Below are 22,079 nucleotides of genomic sequence, written 5' to 3'. Positions count from 1 at the left end.
CCCTATTACTGTACATCACCTCTGCCCTATAATGGGGAGACAATGCAGACCTTTCTACCATCTCTCATTGGCTCCAGCCCCAGCTCTAGCCCCTCCCCATTACATCATCCAGCAGACTGTCAGTGAATGGGATGAGGCTGTGTGATCCTAGGAGAGTAGTAGAGGGAGGGCTCAGCACCCCCCATACATATATATAGAGAAGTCCGGGGAGGGGCGAGCTGGCAGCCAGACACCATCACAGGAGTGCACAGGAGCAGATCAGGGAGAGGGATTTATCATCGACATCACATCGTCCGATCTTCCCACTAATACCCACACACACTACAATCATGCGGGAGATCGTGCACCTCCAGGCTGGCCAGTGCGGCAACCAGATCGGGGCTAAGGTAATCCCATCACACACATCCAATCATAGATCGGCACGACCTGTCATCTCCTATCCATACATGTATACCCAGCATGACAGGGACATCTGTCTGCCATCGATTATTTACCCTCCACACAGCCGATCGCCCATCAATCAGACTCGGATTGCTTAGTCAAGCTTCTTTATAGAATGAGGGTGATCGACTATGTGCTATGTACTAAGGAGTGCTAGGGAGAAGATCGCCTACATCTATAGAGAACGATCAACTCCTCCCTATGTACAATAGGATGCCCCCCCCCCCCCCCTCATCTCTGATACATAGGATTACACGACTCAGACAATCGTGCCATGTAATCCTATGTATCAGACATGAAGGGGGAGCAGCCTATTATATACAACGCACAGTATGTATTTTATACAGGGGATCAGTCTGATCTGGGCTTCATTAGAATCAGAGATCCATGTCATGTAATCCTATGTGTAGATTTTATTGGGGTGTGTGTGATCAATAGGATCAGACAATCTACCATGTAATCCTATGTGTAGATTGTATTGGGGTGTGTGTGATTGATCAGGGGTTCATTAGAATCATACAATCATGTCATGTAATCCTATGTATCAGAGATGAAGGGAGGATTATATACAGTGCCCAGTATATATTGTATATAAGGGATCAGTATGATCATTAGAATTTGAGATCCATGTCATGTAATCCTATGTATCAGAGATGAAGGTGGGGGGGGGGTATTGTACATAGGGAGGAGTAGATTGTTCTCCATAGATGTGGGCCATTCTAATGATCACACTGATCCCTTATATACAATATATACTGGGCACTGTATACAATAGGTCCCCCCTTCATCTCTGACACATAGGATTACATGACATGGATCTCAGATTCTAATGATCATACTGATCCCTTATATACAATATATACTGGGCACTGTATACAATAGGTCCCCCCTTTATCTCTGACACATAGGATTACATGATTGTCTGATTCTAATGAACCCCGATCCCACTCATCCCAATAAAATATATACTGGACACATAGGATTAGATGGTATGAATCTCTGATTCTAATGAACCCAGATCAGGCTGGTCCCCTGTATAAAATACACAATGGGCACTGCATACAATATACGACATGGCTGTCTGATTGTAATGATCACGCAGATCCCTATAAAATACATACTGGGCACTATATACGATAGGTTCCCCCTTCTTCTTTGCTACATAGAATGACATGAGACTGGACTGTCTGATTCTAATGAACCCCTGATCACACACATCCCTATAAAATATATACTGGACAGTGTACACAATGGGGTTTATTTACTAAAGGCAAATCTATTTTGCACTACAAGTGCACTTGGAAGTGCAGTCGCTGCAGATCTGAGGGGTAGATCTGAAATGAAGGGAAGCTCTGCTGATTTGATCATCCAATCATGTGCAAGCTAAAATGCTGCTTTTTTTTTTTCCTTGCATGTCCCCCTCGGATCTACAGCGACTTCCAAGTGCACCTTGTAGTGCAAAGTAAATTTGCTGTTAGTAATAGGATTACATGGTATGAATCTCTGATTCTAATGAAGCCAGATCAGACTGGTCCCCTGTATAAAATACATACTGGGCATTGTATTCAATAGACTTTCCCATTCATCTCTGATGATCTCAGGTTGAACTGGATGGACTAGTGTCTTAATTCAACCTTACTAACCATGATACATAGGATTATATGACATGACTATCTGATTCTAATGATCACACGGATCCCTAGAAAAAATACATACTGTGTACCGTATAGAATAGGTTCCTCCTTCTTCTCTGATACATAGGATTACATGAGACTGGACTGTCTGATTCTAATGAGCCCCTGATCACACACATCCCTTGTATTTTGCCCATACCGGATCAGTAAAGCTGATTCTGAAGCTGGGTGTGTTGGAGTGTAAAGGGACAAGGTGACAACCCTAGAAAATAGCCTAGTTACCTAGTAGTAGGTGGTCACAGTCATCTGGTCTTCTGTTGTAAGCATGAGGAAGGTACTTAAAAAGCTGGCCATAAACTATTAGAATTTTGTTGGAATTTTTCATTTTAAAAACAGTCCTTTAATTGTCTTATCATTAGTGAATTCAAATCGACATTTGATTTTTGACCACAGCCCCATATGTAAAGCCCCATACACACTATCAGATTTTCTGCTGATTTTTTCCTTCAGATTTACCAAAACCATATAATATGAGGTCAAACCTTAGGAGTTTCAATTTGTATGCAATCAGGCAGGCCCTTCTACTACATGGTTTTGGTAAATCTGAAGACAAAAATCTTATAGTGTATGGGGCTTAAGAATTTAAAGGAGCAGGATGGATTTTATTTTTTTTACAACAAATGTCGAGCAGTGAATGTGGTTTACATTGCGAAAAAAATCCATCCACTCCAAAAATCCATTATTGAAGTACTTTCCAACAACTGGAGTCATTGAATGTACCGAAAATTTCTGTAGCAATGTTTGTTGCAAAATTTAGTGTATGGCCAGCTTGGGAGGCAAAATGTCTGCAGCATTGCAGAAGAAGTCTTGTTGAATGGGTCTAACTACTAATAGCTATTTTATTGTGTGATTCTATACTTAATGAACGGCGTGAAAAACAAAATGGGGAAGATTTACTAAAACTGGAGCACTCGGAATCTGGTGCAGCAACTGTGTATGGCAGCCAATCAGCTTCTAACCTCAGCTTGTTCAATTAAGCTTTGCCAATAAAACCTGGAAGCTGATTGGTTTCTGTGCACAGCTGCACCCGATTTTGCACTCTCCAGTTTTAGTAAATAACCCCCAATACGTTTTATATTATGTATTATTTTTAAGATTTTACGTGTACTGCCTTTTTATGTTTTTTTTTGTATTGTTGAATGTGTAGACTTGCAAAATATTATTGATAAATACAGTCTATACATTTATGACTTTATTTAGGTATTGGATGAAAAACCCAACATTCAGACGTTTGTAATGGTGGATTGAGGGTGGCGAGATGCTGGGTGGGGTCTTCCTTTGACAAGCACCTTCATTACTTGCTATGGGGGAGGTGTGTCAGGTCTTTGTGTGCTTCCATGGATCGCCTTTTGTGCCAGCCATGGAAATGATCCTTTTCACACGGCGTTGTCTTGACAACCAAATTCGTGAATTGGAACTGCTAAGTAGCCTAATGCTGTATGAGGCTTCTTGCTCTAAAAGTGATTTTTTTCGCTGGTCAAAATGTAGACACAAATGTATTTAAAAATGTTTAATGATAAGATTACTGATAACTGATGTAACTGAAATGTTATATTAAAGTCTTTGCAGTGTATGTCAATTTGTATGATGCGTAGCATACTGTATGTACTATGGGCACAGATGCAGACAACTGCTTTGGGTGTGGCAAACCCAGACTGGTATTTACAATTTCTATCATTCATTTATTTCATTCTACTTGTCCTTGTTAAAAACAAAAAACAAACAAAAAAAAAAACAATGTATACTGTTTCCTTTTTTTGCTTTTACATCTTTATTAGCTGAATCATTTTTATGAACATGTTTATATATTTTTTCTCACTTCTATTATGTGTACGTTAGCGATTTATATAATAATTTATAATCATTTAATTAATATATATGATTCATAGGTTGGACTTGATGGACTTGTGTCTTTTTTCAACCTCGTAATTATGTAAAATAATATATTATTTTATCATATCATGAGAAAACTGCACGAGTGATCATGAGTGATCATATGGGCACATTTTCTCTGCAGTTTATCAACTACATTTATTATTCTATTTTATATTTCTATTTTATATGTAATATATATTTATTATTTATTTAATAATAAATATTGTATTTATTCTATTTAGTTCTATACATTACATTTATTATTCTATTTTATATTTCTATTTTATATATATTTAATATTTATTTAATAATAAATATTCTATTTATTCGATTTTATTCTATACATTACATTTATTATTCTATTTTATATTTCTATTTTATATTTAATATATATTTAATAATAAATATTCTATCTATTCTATTTTATTCTATACATTACATTTATTATTCTATTTTATATTTCTATTTTATATTTAATATATATTTAATATTTATTTAATAATACATATTCTATTTATTCTATACATTACATTTATTATTCTATATTTCTATTTTATATTTAATATATATTTAATAATAAATATTCTATTTATTCTATTTTATTCTATACATTACATGTATTATTCTATTTTATATTTAATATATATTTAATATTTATTTAATAATAAATATTCTATTTATTCTATTTTAATCTATACATTACATTTATTATTCTATTTTATATTTCTATTTTATATTTACTCTATATGTAATATTTATTTAATAATAAATATTCTATTTATTCTATTTTATTCTATACATTACATTTATTATTCTATTTTCAGTCCATTTATTATATACAGGCATACCCCACTTTTAAGTACACAATGGCGTTTATTTACTAAAGCTGGAGAGTGAAAAATCAGGCTAATTTCTGCATAGAAACCAATGAGCTTCTAACCCCAGCTTGTTCAATTAGAGGCGGTTCACACTGGGACGACTTGTCAGCCGACTTAGCCACCTGACAAGCCGCATCCCGTTTTGTACAATGGAACCGTTCTAATCGGAGCGTCTCAAGATGCTCCGACTTAGAAAAAGATTCCTGTACGACTTTGGGGGCGACTTGAGGCGACTTGCATTGACTTCTATAGAGAAGTCGTTTTACAAGTCGCTGCTGCTGTCGTGTGCAGGTCACCTGAGGAAGTCACACTGCAAGTCGTGCTGCCTCAGTGTGAACCGGCACTTAAGCTTTGGTAATAAAACCTGGAAGCTGATTGGTTTCTATGCAGAAGTGAGCCTGATTTTGCACTTTTCAGCTTTAGTAAATAAACCCCATCGTGTACTTAAAAGTGGAGTATGCCTGTACAGTTTTGATTTCTACATACATTTTTAGCAGTGCACATCTTATAGTAAAATTACTATATAATAATTATTATTATTTTTTTTTTCTTAGTTCTGGGAAGTTATCAGTGATGAACATGGTATTGATCCCACCGGCAGTTACCACGGTGACAGTGACCTGCAACTGGAAAGAATCAATGTATATTACAATGAAGCCTCTGGTAATCTTCATTCTTTCATTTATATTAATGATTAGAAAGTAATAGACAGATGCAATTATGTCTGATATTATTAGGCAGCTTGTGTCTGCAAAATGTTAGGTTCATTTTGTTTCATTAATATATAATATAATTATATTTCCTTCATTTAGGAAATAAATATGTACCACGCGCTATCCTTGTGGATCTGGAACCAGGAACAATGGACTCTGTAAGATCAGGGCCGTTTGGACAGATATTTAGACCGGACAACTTTGTATTTGGTAGGTATTTAACACTAGGCAGATCAACACCTGTTCTAAAATTGGTATGGCGGCAGCCAACTTCATTAATAAACCCTGGGATCATGGAAAATCATACAGCAATTCAGAATTTTTACTTATTGTTCCTAACATAACCAGATAATCTGCACGACATTGTTCAAGTAGAAAATATATCTGGAGTGGAGATCAATAGCACCACATCCCTCTAAATAGTCAAATTGAATTGTGAATGCAATAGGATTTTTAAGGTTCCCTGAAGGAACCATATGTCACATTTTAAAATAAAATAAAATACAAAAATGTATTCCAAAAATATTTTTAAAAAAGACATAAGTAATTTAAAAACATAAAAACACATTCGAATCTCATCAACTTTGTATTTTTTTTTTTATGGAATATGTGTCATATGGTTCTTTCTGGCATCTTAAAAATCCCATTGCATTCACAATAAAATTTGAACATGTTTGTTCAGTTAGCATTTATTAATAATTAAAATAATCAATTTAAAAAAAAATCCTTGGTCAACCTAAAACAATGTTACTACAGTAAAATCTTTTTTATGAAAGTGGCTGTATGACATAACATTCAAATTAATTTATTATAATATTCATGTTATTTGCAGACTTTTAAAGTGTATGTAAACCCTAAGACCCCTTTCACACAGGGCGGATCCGCTTGGCCGAGTCTACCAGCTCAGTGGGGGATCGCTCCGTTGATCTCTGCTGAGCTGGTGGATGACAGGTTTGTCTCTGCTCACTGAGCGGGGAGGGGCCTGTCAGAACCCCGCTGATCTCTATGGGGAGATTGGACGAAAACGGACAGCTTGCTCGTTTTCATCAGATCTCATCCGATCCGCCAAGACGGAGGGGAGACGTATCGCTATACGTCTGTCTTTTGAGCGGATTGGATGACAGACGGGTGTCAGCAAACACATCTCCCCTGACATCGGCCTGCCCATGGGAGTCAATGGATGGCCCGCTCGGATCCGCCTGAAAAACGGACAAGCGGATCAGAGTGTGCTTACCCTGTGAAAGGGGCCTAAATCCATATGTTTGGCATCATACTTCACTGTATATAGTTTTCTTGAATTAATTTCTTGTGAATCTGCTACAAGGTTTCTTACTTGTAGATTCTGCCAGTAACTGTGCTTCCTCATGAAGCCTCTGCCTCTCAATTAGCAGCAGCGTTGCCAGCCTGCTTTACACCCTACTTCAGCTGGCATTTTGGGCTGCTAGATTAGGTCTGTATGAGGCATGCACAGAACTGAGTGGCGGCCTATGGCCAACTGAAGGAGCATGCATGGCTACTAATTGCATACCTCCCAACTTTTGAGATGGGAATGAGGGACACCCATTAGCAAAAGTATGTAGGCATAGGACACGCCCCCTACCACGCCCCCTTTAAAGTAGCATTCTACAAACAAAAATGATTAATAAACCCACAAGTAGTTTTTTCATACCACTACTATTCCTTTATACTGACTTTTGGAATTTACAAATACAGCAATTTAGAAATTGTATAAAAGGATTAGCACTGGGAAACACCTTTTGAAAGATAAAAAAATGCATTTTATATACAGGGTCATTATTGGATATCACGAGGCCCCATACAGCCTACATAACAGAACCCCCCCCCGCTCTTGAATGTGTTCATGCACCATAAGTGGTGTGAACAAGCTCTTAGCCCTTGTTCACACTGAGGGTGGATTTGAAATTCAGCTGACTTTGGGGGTGCTTTGACAGACATCTGAGTTTGCCAAAAGTAGTGCAGGAACTACTTTTGGGAATTGGTCGGCGTGGCACAGATTCAGATGGTGCTATTGCCGGAAATAGGCTCAGAATTGGCATGTGGTTTGACCTGTCAAATCCCATGGAAATTTGGCCCAATGTGAACAAGCCCTAAAGCTTATTCGAGGCAAGAGAATGGGACAGACCTGGAAGTGTGAAAGCAATTGTACTGGCAGAACAATTATCTGTCCTGGAAACCAGCGCTGTCCTCACCCAGGCTAGTTCTTCACTAGCCTTCAGGTTCCCGGCACTGGTAGCCTAGCTATGGGCAGCTGGCTATGCTGCTTTCAGCTGCCCAAAGCTGCACCCACTATATGCCCACTGTGCATGCATTAATCTGAATGGACCGCAGTCTTCTGGGACCTGTGATGTGTTCCAGAAGGCTATAGGCTAGGAGGGAGGGAGAACGTCTGCTTGGATCACCCAGGAGATTTGAGTGAAAGTGGGTGCCTGTCAAAACCAGGTCCCCCACTAAAAAAAAAAAAAAAAAGTGAGAGGGTTGTATAGAATAGAGGAGTGAGAGGTTTGTAGCAGTGAACTGAAGGGAAGCAGACTGGGGGAGAGGAGTGGGAAGCCCAGCTACATATAGTATAGTACACAAGTTGGTTGGGAGAAGATAAGACAGCTTGCAGGAACAGAATACATTTGATTGGCTGTGACTGTGAAGCAGAGGACAGGGGAAGAGAACAGGGAAGATATACACCAGAGATATGCAATTAGCGGACCTCCAGCTGTTGCAGAACTACAAGTCCCATGAGGCATAGCAAGACACTGACAACCACAAGCATGACACCCAGAGGCAGAGGCATGATGGGACTTGTAGTTTTGCAACAGCTTGAGGTCCGCTAATTGCATATCCCTGATATACATCCTGGGCTGATGGGATAGATCGGACAGAAGGAGGAATACAGAAGTGAAGGACTGCAGAGAGACAGAGGGGCACAGTCCGAGAAATCAGCGAGAAGGATCGGAGCTTAATTGCAGGATGGAAGAGATATCTCAGAGTTTATCAAGAATCTGACAGAAGGAAGGGGAGAGAAACAAAGTTTCATAAAAGATATACAGAAGGCAACATGAAGGAGTCACACTGGGAGAGCAGAGGTGGAATACAGCTAACATCAGAGCACTGAACCGCTCTGTGAGAAAATGACAGGACACAGGAGGCTGTGAAACGGTGTGGAGCTTGGCAGCTCACGATGGGCTTGTTAGTTGCCCGAGACCTTATCCTGAACTGACAGGGACCAGGCCCCATACAACAGGGCTGGTGGTTCCCCCCCCCCCTTATCAGCAGCCCTGACTGTATAGATCAGACCAAAATGAGGGACAAAGGAGGAAGAAAATAAGGACAGAGGGACTTTGTTCCAAATCAGGGACAATCCTTTGAAATCAGGGACAGTTGTGAGGTGCGTAATTGTGAAGCGGTAGCTTAACATTATCATCCTGCAACAGAGAGTGCTGCTACTGGCAAAATGCCCAGATAAGAAACTTTGTAACATATTTACAAAAAAAAAAATTTAACTTCAATACCAGGCACTTGCCTCCTTCCTGCCCTAGCCAATTTTCAGATTTCAGCGCTGTCGCTTTTTGAATGACAATTGCACGGTCATGCTACACTGTACCCAAACAACATTTTTATTATTTTGTTCCCACAAATAGAGCTTTCTTTTGGTGGTATTTGATCACCTCTGTGTTTTTTTTTTTTTTTTGCTAAATAAATAAAACAAAAACGAAAATTTGTAAAAAAAATAAGTTTTCCTTTTGTTTCTGTTATGAAATTTTGTAAATAGGTACATTTTCTCATTCACTGATGGGCACTGATAAGGCGGCACTGACGGGCACTGATAAGGCGGCACCAATGAGGTGGCACTGACGATGGGCACTGATAGGCGGCACTGATGGATGGCACTGATATGCAGCACTCATGGGCATTGATAGGTGGCACTGGGCACTCATGGATGGCACTGATGGGCACTGATAGGCGACACTGATGGGCACGGAAAGGCTGCACTGATGGGTGGCACTAATAGATGGCACTGATAGGCATCACTGATGGCACTGGCAGGCATTGCTGTTGGGCACTGATTGCCATCTGCCTGGGCATTGATTGCCATCTGCCTGGGCACCAAATGCCTTCCCCTGGTAGTCTAGGGTGGCAAAACATTTTACACAATGCCTGCATTTGTAACCAGTGATATGGACCAATGTAACTACAGTGCCTTGAAAAAGTATCCACACCCCTTGAAATTGCCCACATTTTGCCATGTTACAACCAAAAATGTAAATGTATTTTATGGGATTTTATGTGATAGACCAACACAAAGTGGCACATAATTGTTAAGTGGAAGGAAAAAATAAATGGTGTTCACATTTTTTTTTACAAATATGTGAAAAGTGTGACTTGCATTTGTATTCAGCCCCCTTTACTCTGATACCCCTAACTAAAATCTAGTGGAACCAATTGTCTTTAGAAGTCACCTAATTAGTAAATAGAGTCCACCTGTGTGTAATTTAATCTCAGTATAAATACAGCAGTTCTGTTAAGCCTTCAGAGGTTTGTTAGAGAACCTTAGTGAACAAACAGCATCATGAAGGCCAAGGAACACACCAGGCAGGTCAGGGATGAAGTTGTGAAGAAGTTTAAAGCAGGGTCAGGTTATAAAAAAAAATCCCAAGCTTTGAACATCTCACAGAGCACTGTTCAATCCATCATTTGAAAATGGAAAGAGTATGGCACAACTGCAAACATACCAAGACATGGCCGTCCATCTAAACTGACAGGCCAGGCAATGAGAGCATTAATCAGAGAAGCAGCCAAGAGGACCATGGTAACTCTGGAGGAGCTGCAATGAACCACAGCTCAGGTGGGAGAATCTGTCCACAGCACAACTATTAGTCATGCATTCCACAAATCTGGCCTTTATGGAAGAGTGGCAAGAAGAAAGCCATTGTTGAAAGAAAATCATAAGGCCGCGTACACACGTGGGGACTGTTCGCTCAACTTTGTCCAGAAACAGTTTCAGCGGACAGTCTGCTGAACAAAGTTTTTCGGAAATTCCGAAAAACTGTCCGCTGAAACTTTGTTTCAGCGAACAGTCCCCTCGTGTGTAGGCTTGTTCGTCAAACTAAGTTCCGCGCATGCTCAGAAAGGATTTACACGCCGAAGTTTGCATTGCAGTGTATAGGACGTCGTTTTCTAGTCCCGTCGTACGTGCCGTTCACGTCATCGCGCACGGTTTCAGCGGACTGTTCATTCGTCGTGTGTGGCCAAGTCCGTCCATGCTAATTTTGAGCGGACTGTCCGCTGAAACTGTTTGACGGACAAAGTTGAGCGAACAGTCCCCGCGTGTGTACGCGGCCTGAGAAGTCCAGTTTGCAGTTTACACAAAGCCATGTGGGGGACACAGCAAACATGTGGAAGATGAGACCAAAACTGAACTTTTTGGCTTAAAAGCAAAACGCTCTTTGTGACGAAAAACTAACATTGTACATCACCCTGAACACACCATTCCCACCGTGAAACATGGTGGTGGCAGCATCATCTTGTGGGGATGCAGGGACAGGGAAGCTGGTCAGAGTTGATGGGAAAATGGATGGAGCCAAATACAGGGCAATCTAATGCCACATACACACGATCGGACTTAGCCCGGCGGACAAACCGCCGGACTTTCCGAAACGAACGGACCTGCCCACACACAACTGGACTATGGTGGGAGTCCGCCGTACTTTTGAAAATGAACAGACTTACCCACACACGGAGGAAAGTCCGCACATTTTGAATGCAGCTACAGGTAGCCGGGACTAGCGAAGGAAGTCAGTGTCACCTGGTATGGACTTAAAGGGGAAGCCCTGCGCTGAAGAAACGGCGTGGGGGTCCCCCCCAAGGTCCATATAAGACCCTTATCCGAGCACGCAGCCCGGCCGGTCAGGAAAGGGGGTGAGGACGAGCGAACGCCCCCCCCCCCCCTGAGCCGTACCAGGCCACGTGCCCTCAACATGTGGCCCCCACCCCAAAGCACCTTGTCCCCATGTTGATGAGGACAAGGGCCTCTTCCCGACACCCCTGGCCGTTGGTTGTTGGGGTCTATGGACGGGGGGCTTATCAGAATCCGGGAGCCCGGCTTTCTTCTTCGTCGCTGCCCGGGGGTCTTGTCCCCCTCTTCGGTTCTTCTTTCCGGGCCTCTGCTTTCTTCCTTTAGCTCTTTTACTAGCGGTGGCCCGGTCTTCAGTCGCCGCCTCTTCTTCCGACTTTGGGGGTCTTGTCCCCCTCTTTGGTTCTTCTTGCCGGACCTCTGCTCCTTCTTCCAGCTCTTTTACTGGAGGTGGCCCGGTCTTCTCGGCGTAGGGCTTCCCCTTTAAGTCCATACCAGGTGACGGGGCCAGCGACGTGTCAATCTCACCGCCGAAGTCCGCCGGACTTTTGGGAAAAAAAAGTCAGCCGGAGCCCAAACACGGGTGGATAGCTTGATCGTGTGTACGCGGCATTAGAAGAAAACCTGTTAGAGTGCAAAAGACTTGAGACTGGGGTGGAGGTTCACTTTCCAGCAGGACAACGACCCTAAACATACAGCCAGACCTACAATTGAATGGTTTTAGATCAAAGCATGTTCAGCACTCTCCATCCAATCTGATAGAGCTTGAGCTAATTTGCAAAGAAGAATGGGCAAAAATGTCACTCTCTAGATGTGCAAAGCTGGTAGAGACACCCCCAAAAAGACTTGCAGCTGTAATTGCAGTAAAAGGTGGTTCTACAAAATATGGGGGGCTGAATTTTTTTTAAAAAAATGTTGAGAACCATTTATCATTTTCCTTCCACTTCACAATCACAACCACATAAAATCTCAATAAAATACATTTACGTTTTGGTTGTAACATGACAAAATGTGGAAAATCTAAAGGGGTATGAATACTTTTTTTTCAAGGCGTTGTATGTAAATATTGCCATACCTGGAATTCAGCTTTAATTATTTTAATAAATTGGGCAGAAATAAAGAAGCACAAACACCCAAAGGCAATAGGGCTGATTTGATAAGGAAAGGTAAGAATATGATTAATGCATATCTAGTGTATGGTAAAGTTTGGTATTTCCTTTTTAAGCTGACTTTTGAAGTCCTCGGGTAGAAAAAAAAATGCTTTCTGAACTAAATGAACATGACACATAACATTTATTATTTTCTTTCCAGGACAGAGTGGTGCTGGAAATAACTGGGCCAAGGGTCATTACACAGAAGGTGCTGAGTTGGTGGATTCAGTTCTAGATGTGGTGAGGAAAGAGGCTGAAAGCTGCGATTGCCTACAGGGTTTTCAGCTGACCCACTCCCTGGGTGGTGGCACTGGCTCTGGCATGGGTACACTACTTATCAGCAAAATTAGGGAAGAATACCCAGACAGGATCATGAATACATTTAGCGTGATGCCTTCACCCAAAGTCTCAGACACTGTAGTGGAACCATATAATGCCACCCTCTCTGTACACCAGTTGGTGGAAAACACAGATGAAACCTATTGCATAGACAATGAAGCCCTCTATGATATCTGTTTCCGCACTTTAAAACTAACAACACCCACTTACGGTGACCTCAATCATCTGGTATCTGCTACAATGAGCGGGGTAACAACCTGCCTTCGTTTCCCAGGCCAGCTGAATGCAGATTTACGAAAACTGGCTGTTAACATGGTGCCTTTCCCACGACTGCACTTTTTTATGCCCGGATTTGCTCCATTAACTAGCCGTGGCAGTCAGCAATACCGTGCCCTGACAGTGCCGGAACTAACCCAGCAAATGTTTGATTCCAAGAACATGATGGCAGCCTGTGACCCACGACATGGACGCTACCTCACCGTGGCAGCTATTTTCCGTGGAAGAATGTCCATGAAGGAGGTCGACGAGCAGATGCTTAATGTCCAAAATAAAAACAGTAGCTACTTTGTTGAATGGATTCCCAACAATGTGAAGACCGCAGTTTGTGACATTCCACCGCGAGGCCTCAAAATGTCTGCCACATTTATTGGCAACAGCACCGCCATTCAGGAGCTGTTCAAGAGAATCTCTGAGCAGTTCACAGCTATGTTCCGCCGCAAAGCCTTCTTGCATTGGTACACTGGGGAAGGAATGGATGAGATGGAATTCACTGAAGCAGAAAGCAACATGAATGACTTGGTGTCAGAGTACCAACAGTACCAAGATGCCACAGCCGATGAACAAGGAGAATTTGAAGAGGAAGAAGGAGAAGATGAAGCCTGATGAAAACAAGTTCTTTTTAGAAAATACAGGCACATTTTATGAGATAGCCAATCTGTCTACCCCATTTTTGTCCAAGCATGCCTATTTCCTATGATGAAATATGTTGGATCAGTTTTTTTTGTTTTTTTACCTTAACAATGTCAAAAAATAACAGTTGTTCTTCTAGACTCTTCTAATTCATAAGAAAGCTGAAACTATGTTGAGAAGGATGTAGAATTGATTTTGAGCGCTCTTAGATGTTGTTGTGCACTGGATGGGAACATAAAAAGAATTTGTCTGCTCTGCGTTGCCTGGTTTTATTTGTCCAGTTGCTGCTATAAGTCCTTACTACTGTATATTCGCTTAGGAATATGGGTTTACTAATAATTTTACTTTTTGAAAAAAATCTATATAATATACTTTACAGACAAGAACAACTCTAAGACCCCTTTCACACTGGGGCGCTTTGCATGTGCTACAGGGCTAAAGCGCTGTAATGCCTGCAAACCGCCCTGAAAGATCTGCTGCTGTCTCTCCAATGTGAAAGCCCCGAGGGCTTTCACACTGAAGCAGTGCGCCTGTAGGATGCTAAAAAAAAGTCCTGCGGGGGTGAAAGCGCTCCGCTAGTGGCCAAATAGGGCCGCAAAATTGACGGTAAAGCACTGCTAAAAATAGCGGCATTTTACTGCCGATGCACCCACCACCCCAGTGTGAAAGGGGCCTTATTTGCAAATCCCACAGTTTTGGCTTACACATAGTTTATTTGAGCCAGAATTCTGCAATTGGGTGATTAGGAACATATAAATACATGTCTCATCTAGCCTCAACATTTTGGAAGAATGGTTAGCGTTGTAGGGTCAAAAAGGGGCAGAGTATAGAGAAAGTCGACATGGTTCAGTCTAGTTATGGAAAGACTGGGGTAGAGTTAAAGACGGATATAAAAGACACTAATGAAGTCAGCCATCTAATAATACATTCCTAAATGTATTTTTTTTTTTAATACAAGCAGTGTAAGTACCTACATTTGTCAGTCTCTTGCAGTCCTTGTACAGCAGAGCTCAGACTGGGAGAATCAGCAAATAAGCCAATCAGGTAAGCTTAAGTATAAGGGGCATGGTGACAGGAGGACAGAGCATAGCGACAGCAAGATTAATTATTCAGTTTGCTGTATCTCATTTCACTGTACAGTCTCGCGATAGGGGTCGGTAAGTCCCCCCTGCTTTCCTATTTTAAACTGATCATGCTAGGCAAAAGAGAACATCCATCCCAGTGTGTTCAGTATTCTGGCTGTGCTGGGAGCACTGTCTACTTGTCCTCCAGTGACCACCGGGCTAAACCACCCTCCCTGCACTGCCATTTACTGGGAAGATCAGCGTACTGCTGCTTCTCCACTCTTGCTTCTCCAAGTCCCTTATGCGCCCCTGTCCTATTGCAAGGGGAACTGAGATCTGCCAGTAGGATTTACTGAACTGTATCCAGAGCATACTAGGCAGTGCATGGAGTACTAAGAATCTACACTGAAATGAAGAGAACAAGATTTGTCTTTTGGCCTTCTGCTTGGCACTGACTTTAAACACCCCATACTGCTCAGTAAATTCCACAAGACTGGTAAGTAGAATTTGACTGAAAACACAAACACACAGAAAGCATCCATGTATGAGGTGGTATCAAAAAGTTTTGAGACTAGTTTTGTAACATGCCAACAGATGGCAGCACCAGGCTGCACGGACAGTCACAGGGAGCACCAACCTTCATTTCGTTTTGGAGAACAATCACACGTGCCACTCAAAACACCTTGACCACAGAATTTCACATTTACTCTTTGTTCTAACTTGTCCATGAAGTAATAGCAGATTTGCCAAGGCACGTGGCCAGTTGCACAGCTCCCTATGTACACAGGATGATGTATTTTGGCAGACTGACTTATGAAGGTCGGTGCTCTCTGTGACTGTGTATGCAGACTTGTGCTGCAATCTGTTGACGTGTTACAAAACTGGTCTCAAAACTTTTAGATACCACCTTGTATATCTTTAAAGCTGCCTGCTGGTTTCTCTGTGGTTTTGGGGTTACTTCAACTACATGTATAGAATGTTCTGTTGCTGTATTTTTAACAGTCCTTCCACAAAGCAGTCATATTTCAGAAGCTTGCACACATGCCACAAGGGAATTTAACAAATGTCTATGGTGAAATTGTGGGTCACACTATAAGGGCCTGTACCCACTTGACTAAATTTCTAACGCTGAACAAGCACACCTACAGCGTCAGTATGGGCGTTAGATTTGCGTTAATGAGCTTTAGTATGCTCGTTAGACTGGTGTTTTACAAGCGTTAATGACAAGTTAAAAACGCTCTCAAAAATACCCTATGGGCCGTTTTAAAGCATTTGACGAGCGTTAAGGTGGGTTAAAACCTCTCCACAAACGCCTATTCCATTACAGGAAATAAACTAATCTTAACGCCCCAAAACCACACTGCAACTGCCTGCCAGAGCATTTGCAAAGCATTACCAGAGACTTGAATGGGAGGCTTTGAAAGGCTACAGATGCCTCCTGACTCAACATGAGCCTTCAATTTTGAAGTGATGTGACGCCAACGCTTCATGTTCTGTTAATGTGAACAGCACTGCGTGCTGTCCATTGTATCATTTGCATAGGCGTTTGAGGGGCTTTTTTAACACCTCTCAAACGCTTACTTTTAATGCCAGTGTTAACTTAGCCTAAAGGTGGTACACACTCTTGATTAATATAATACAAAAAAGGATCCATTCTTACACTGGCAGCCATATAAACTGGGAATCGATAAAAAGGGTTGTAAAAGTGCAGTTTAAAGCCGGCCATAGACGGAGTGATTTTCTTTCCTGCAACTACAGGGAAAGTTATCCCCACTGGGAGAACACAGTGATTATTGCTATCAATCATCACATGTAAAATCCGGCAGACTGGTTGTACCCAAGTATATATTGATCAATTAACTTGGGTACATTCAGCCTGCCCATACATGGTTTGAATCAGCAGGAACCGAGATTCTAACTGTCTTTTAACTCCAGTTTGAAGCAATTTAAAAATATCACAATACCTGCTGTGCAGCTTTCTGTCCTAATGTTAAAGTTAATCTGAAGATTTAATACCTTAAAACTGCAGAGAGAAAATTCAGGATTACTCAACACTAATTTGAGTTCTACAACTCCTCCATGACAGCCAACCAAAAGAATGCTACTCCAACCTGAATGGAACAGGAAAAACAGAAAAGATACTCCCACCCTTACATCTTGAATACCGCCCTAAAGGAGTCCTGAAAACCAAATTGCTGATAAGAGTAATCTTGAATTTCCCCCTCCTCCTTTACAGCAGACAACCAAGTTATGATGAGAAATCCTTTCCTGCCGGACCAAAGCTGGCAGAACTTTTCTCCTGAAGAACAAGCCTTGATTCACCAAAAGATCCAGCCTGTAGTGTTTTATAAAGATGTGCCAGCTAGACAGACTGCTGCCTGACACATTTTCTCCAATGAAAAACATGCTATTTCTGCCCAAGTTGCAGAAACTGACCATGTGAAATGTCCTCCACGATCACGGAGGTTGCTTACCATCTAGCTGATAAGCCTGGTGTGTCGTCTGCCAAACCCATCTGGCAATAGTGCTTTTTGAAGACGTGGCACTCTTACCCCTTGTACACACGGTCGGAGAATCCATCGGAATGTGTCCTATCGGACCGTGTTGTTGGATAATCCGACTGTGTGTGGTATGCATCGGACTGATTCCGTCGGAATATCCGTCGGACCCAATTTTCCAACTTGTTGGAAATATTTTCCAACCAACTGGTTCGATCGGACATACTCCGATCATGTGTAGAGAATTTTGATCGGACCAAGTGCCACGCATGCTCAGATCAAATTCCTACATCAAAGCTATTGGCTACTAGCCTGAACATAGTCCCTTCGTAACGAAATTACGTCATCACGTTCTGAATGATCGGATTTTTCGCCAACTTAGTCCGACCGTGTGTATGCAACAGTTTCGGACAAGATCCGACGGACAAAATCCGACGGATTTGGTTATCGAAATCTCCAACCATGTGTACAGGGGCTTAGAAGAGCCCTGAAACTGTACAAACAAAAATTCAGATTTTCTGAAATTATAGAATCTGTCAAGGTATTCTAAAATGCAGGGGCGCTCATCATTTTGAAGAGCAAGGGCCACTTACGTGATTTGGTAACCAGTCACAGGCCACCATGAAATGAAATGGTTCAGAATTTTTTATTTTTATTTTGAATAGCACAATGAAGATTTTAAATAGCAATCAGATCATAATTTTCAGTGGGACGAATCCCTGCTGGATTTTAACCTACTAATCACAATCACAAAACAAAGAAAATGGGAAAATTGTGTGAAAGGAGCTTAAGGCTGCTGTGCGGGTTAGCTGCGCTTTGCCATAGACTTTGATTATAGCTTGCAGGTGTGATGCACTTTTTGAAAGCACACCAAAACTCATGCATTCAGGATATAATAGAAGTCTATGGCTCAGTACAGCTAGCCCGCAAGAAAGCCAGGTGTAGTAAAGGTGAAAGGTGTAATGCTCTGTACCTGTGGATTAGTGTGAAAGCAACCTAATAACCATTATCAAATAGAATTTTTTTTTTGCTTTTTCTCTGAGCAACTTTTTAAAGGCTTGTTGGTTAGCTGCCTTCTTGCAAGTTTGCCTCAAGAAACGAATACTCTTCTGAAGCAAAGGAGTCAATTCACGAATGTTTACTGCATGAGATAAGGGTATCATATTACTTATTTGCATATATTATCGCATGCAGTAAATAAAGACCAATTCATAAAAAAAAAAAATGATTATGCTGTATTTACGGGGGGCAAAAAAAATGCGCCGGTAAATATTGCATAAAAAGCTCTTAGATCCAATTCACAAATGGACCAGAGAATAAAAAAGCAAGCAATATTTACCACCAGGGATTTGCTGGCGGTATCATATGTGGTATTTGTCAAAAAAACAGCATGGGGATCGAGGGAACCCCCACGCTTCTTGTTCAAATAATTTAATTGACAAAAGGGAAGAAAACATTCATAAAACATAGAGACATACGTTGTAACTCTCAGGGAAGTCTCAAACATGCAACGTTTAACTGACTGGGTCCCAGCCTACATATCTGGACAATGGTTAATTAAGGTAAAACATACAAACATATAACTATGGCACTGTATTTTGATATTAGGAGGTTAAGAAATGCCATACGGGTACACTAATATTCAGGTGAAGAGAGCCCTCGGAGAGGTGACAGTAGTGGGGGGTAACGTGAAGCCCGGTGTACAAGAGGCATCTAGCGATATAGGGATTAAAATAAGAGGAAAGACGATAAACCATATGATAGAGGAAAAAGGTGAGGGTATATTATAGTCATCTAATCTGTCGTAGTCCTGAAACATCTAGTTTAGATGGGATCAGGACATGTCCTCATAATTAGAGTGAACTCATTTAAGTCTGGGGAGCTAGTGCGTATTGAATCTGACAGGGGGGAAGAGAGGGTATAGGAAGGAAAAGATATAGGATGTGTGTTATGGTGGAATTGAACATATGTTTCAGTGACTCTGGCATCAAATTTTCATAAGGTTCAAGGGGATATTAGTGTTTCATCAAAATCTGAGGGGATGAAGTGGTCAATCCACGGCCACCATAGGCATTCGTATTTGAGAGTTTTGTCCAATATGACTGCTTCTATTTTGGCATTAATCATGGCTCTGGTAATTCTGTTTTTGGTCTCTGCAATGTTGAGATGAGGGGTTTTCCATGCCTTGGCAATTGTTTTTTTTTTTAGCTGCAGTGGTAACCTGCAGGAGGAGTTTAAAATGGAGGCAGGTCACATCTTGGTTTTTTTTTATTGAGTAAGGCTGTAACTGGATTTGGGTCCAGTGAGCTGTTAAACAATATGGAAAGGATAAGGAAAATGTCAGTCCAGAAGGTTTTAACCAGTGGACAGGTCCACCAAATGTGGAGGTGGGTGCCTGCTTCTGTGCAGCCATGAAAGCAGAGAGGGGAATATGAGGTCAGGGATACTGGAAATTCGGGCAGGGACAAGGTACCAGCACATGAGGACTTTATAGTTAGTCTCCAATGCTACAATATTTTGAGAGGCCGATTTAGTGGGTTCCCATATGTCTGTCCAGTCTTTGGCGTCTAGTTGAAGTCCTAGGTCCCACTTTATACTAGATAAGAAAGAAAGGGAAATTGGGACTTTGGATGAAGCAATTGAATAGTGGAGGTAAGTTACAATATAACATATTTTATTTGTTGAGTAATCTCAAGACATTAAACCATTGTTGATATCGTATATATACACATGAAGCGTGCACAAAGACTGAGCATAGTAAATAAAAAAATGTACATAGAACACATGATCGGAGTATTAAATATGTAGATTAATACAAGGGGGCATGCACGTGCCAGCAGCACCATGACCACCGCTGGCATATGCGCCACCATGGTATATGTACATCTGTCGAATTATATAAAAACATCATAGAGTCTAGTGGTGGTGAATGGATAAGTATCAATTCTTATGAGATTTAACTGCGGCATCAAGTAAAGCTCTACGTGTTTCATGGGTATTCCCAATCGTCAGGAGCAGATGCGGCAGAAATTCCATATGGAATATACATAAAGAGATGTAAAAAGCTAAATTCTAGATAGAAATTCTCAAAACAATTTTGTAAGTATAAATAGTTGACCAACAACACTCACCAAACCGGACAGCAACCGCAGCGCAGAGTGGCCGGCAAAGGGTCCGCCAAGAATACAAACACCACCACGGGAGCTGAGGCGGCATAAAAAAAGGATGCAGCATCTGATGGTATAGGGGCGTGAACAGTATAAATAGAATCTCCATGTGGCAAAGAATTGAGGTGTGCTACGTGAAGCAAGGATATCTGGGAACAAAATATTTAAAGTGTGTGTATAGCTATAACAATGACATGTTCTAAATAATAATAATAATTTTAAATGGATGGACCCAGTGTGGCTCCACAAGGGGTGATAACAAAATGAAAAAGGTGCCAAGGAGTGTAAGAGTATCAGTGTATGAAAGTGATGGCCAAGTATATAAATCAAAAAAAGAAGTGTAAAAAAGCCCAAAAAATCTATAAGTGGGAGAATAAATAAGCAAAAAGTAGAACGCAAAAAAAATAACCGAAAGGAAGGAAAAGAGAACAAGAGAAAGAGGATCTAACCCAAAAGAAAAGGTTACCCTAATGGTGCATAAACATATGTTTTTATGAGTGTGTATAAGTATATACTACTGAAGATAGTAATATATTTTAACTTTTTATAATATTTGAAAAAAACTTTTTTTTTTCTTTTTTGCACTTTTTTTTTTTATATACACACAGTGACTAGAGCCATGCAGTGTACTACTCTGGGGAGGGGATCTGGATTTTTTTTTTAATTGCTTATAACTGTACAATTTTAGAGTTATAAGCAACCATTTTTTCTAAATAGAAACTATTTAGTGTTTACTATTGTGATTAGCTGTGATTGGCCAAAGCTAATCACATGGTACAGATGGGCTGTAATTGGCCCTTTCTGTGCCATATGATCACTGAGACCAATCACAGAGCTCATTGCAATAGTACACACTGAAAGGCATGAATCAAAGCCTTTAATTGTGTACAGTTGTCATGTGATCTGCTGTGATTCGGGACAGAGATCATATGGTACTGGCAGCAGGCTGGTACAGTAATCTGTCATTGGCTGTTTCAAGTGGACACAGTGACAGATTGTGGGGCATGGGTGACGCGCGATCCTGGGAGGATGTCATATGATGTCCTCCCAGGATAACAGGGCTCTTGCTTGGCCATCATATTACAATAGGCTGGGCGGGAGGGGGGTTAAAGCAAACCACAGGTTTTCCTTAAAGTCTTATAAAAGAAAAAGCATATTTTACCAATTAAAAGCTACTATGGAGGCAAAGATTTTGTGAGGACTGCTAAAAAAAAAAAAAAAGTTGATTTTTTCCTTGTCTTAAATTCAGTCTATTTGTGGATCATTATTTTCCATTATAAAGATAGGCAATCGCTGGTCATCGAAGACCCGTCCTTCTGAAAATATCATGATGAGAGCAGGAATTGTTCAAGGAAACTGTTAAACTCTTCAGCATATCTCAGGTGAAGATTGTGTTTGCCGTTTGGCATCAGATGTAATCTGAAATATATATAAAAAATATATTTTTTAGTAATACTTAACTTTTATTAGATTGGATATCATCC

The 22,079-nt window shown here is 41.0% G+C and overlaps 2 protein-coding genes across 2 annotated transcripts in view; one reads left to right on the top strand and one right to left on the bottom strand.

Moving 5' to 3' along the window:
• The first annotated feature begins 207 nt into the window (after window positions 1-207).
• Window positions 208-14,123, top strand: LOC143996834 (tubulin beta-2B chain). The gene is made up of 4 exons (XM_077492114.1): window positions 208-386; window positions 5,443-5,551; window positions 5,701-5,811; window positions 12,779-14,123. The coding sequence occupies exons 1-4, from the start codon at window positions 330-332 to the stop codon at window positions 13,837-13,839; spliced, it is 1,338 nt and encodes a 445-aa protein (XP_077348240.1). The 5' UTR covers window positions 208-329; the 3' UTR covers window positions 13,840-14,123.
• Window positions 14,124-18,067: 3,944 nt separating this feature from the next.
• The window catches only part of BPHL (biphenyl hydrolase like), a 67,802-nt gene continuing 63,790 nt past the window's right edge, over window positions 18,068-22,079 (bottom strand). Inside the window, exon 7 of the mRNA XM_077492113.1 lies at window positions 18,068-22,014. The gene's annotated coding sequence lies outside the window, so the exon portion shown is untranslated. The remainder of the gene's footprint in view (window positions 22,015-22,079) is intronic.

The sequence above is a fragment of the Lithobates pipiens genome, unplaced genomic scaffold (genome assembly GCF_037356315.1).
Source record: "Lithobates pipiens isolate NorthernLeopardFrog02 unplaced genomic scaffold, aLitPip1_a1.2 Scaffold_19, whole genome shotgun sequence".
Taxonomy (NCBI): domain Eukaryota; kingdom Metazoa; phylum Chordata; class Amphibia; order Anura; family Ranidae; genus Lithobates; species Lithobates pipiens.
Note: the sequence above shows the minus strand (reverse complement) of the source record. Positions and strands in the feature narration are given on the sequence as shown.

Excerpts from the sequence above, each read along its gene's own strand:
- LOC143996834 (XM_077492114.1), top strand. The coding sequence starts at position 330 with ATGCGGGAGATCGTGCACCTCCAGGCTGGCCAGTGCGGCAACCAGATC. Across the intron at positions 387-5,442 it reads GCAACCAGATCGGGGCTAAG|TTCTGGGAAGTTATCAGTGA; the intron begins GTAATCCCATCA and ends TTTTTTTCTTAG. Across the intron at positions 5,812-12,778 it reads ACCGGACAACTTTGTATTTG|GACAGAGTGGTGCTGGAAAT; the intron begins GTAGGTATTTAA and ends TTTTCTTTCCAG.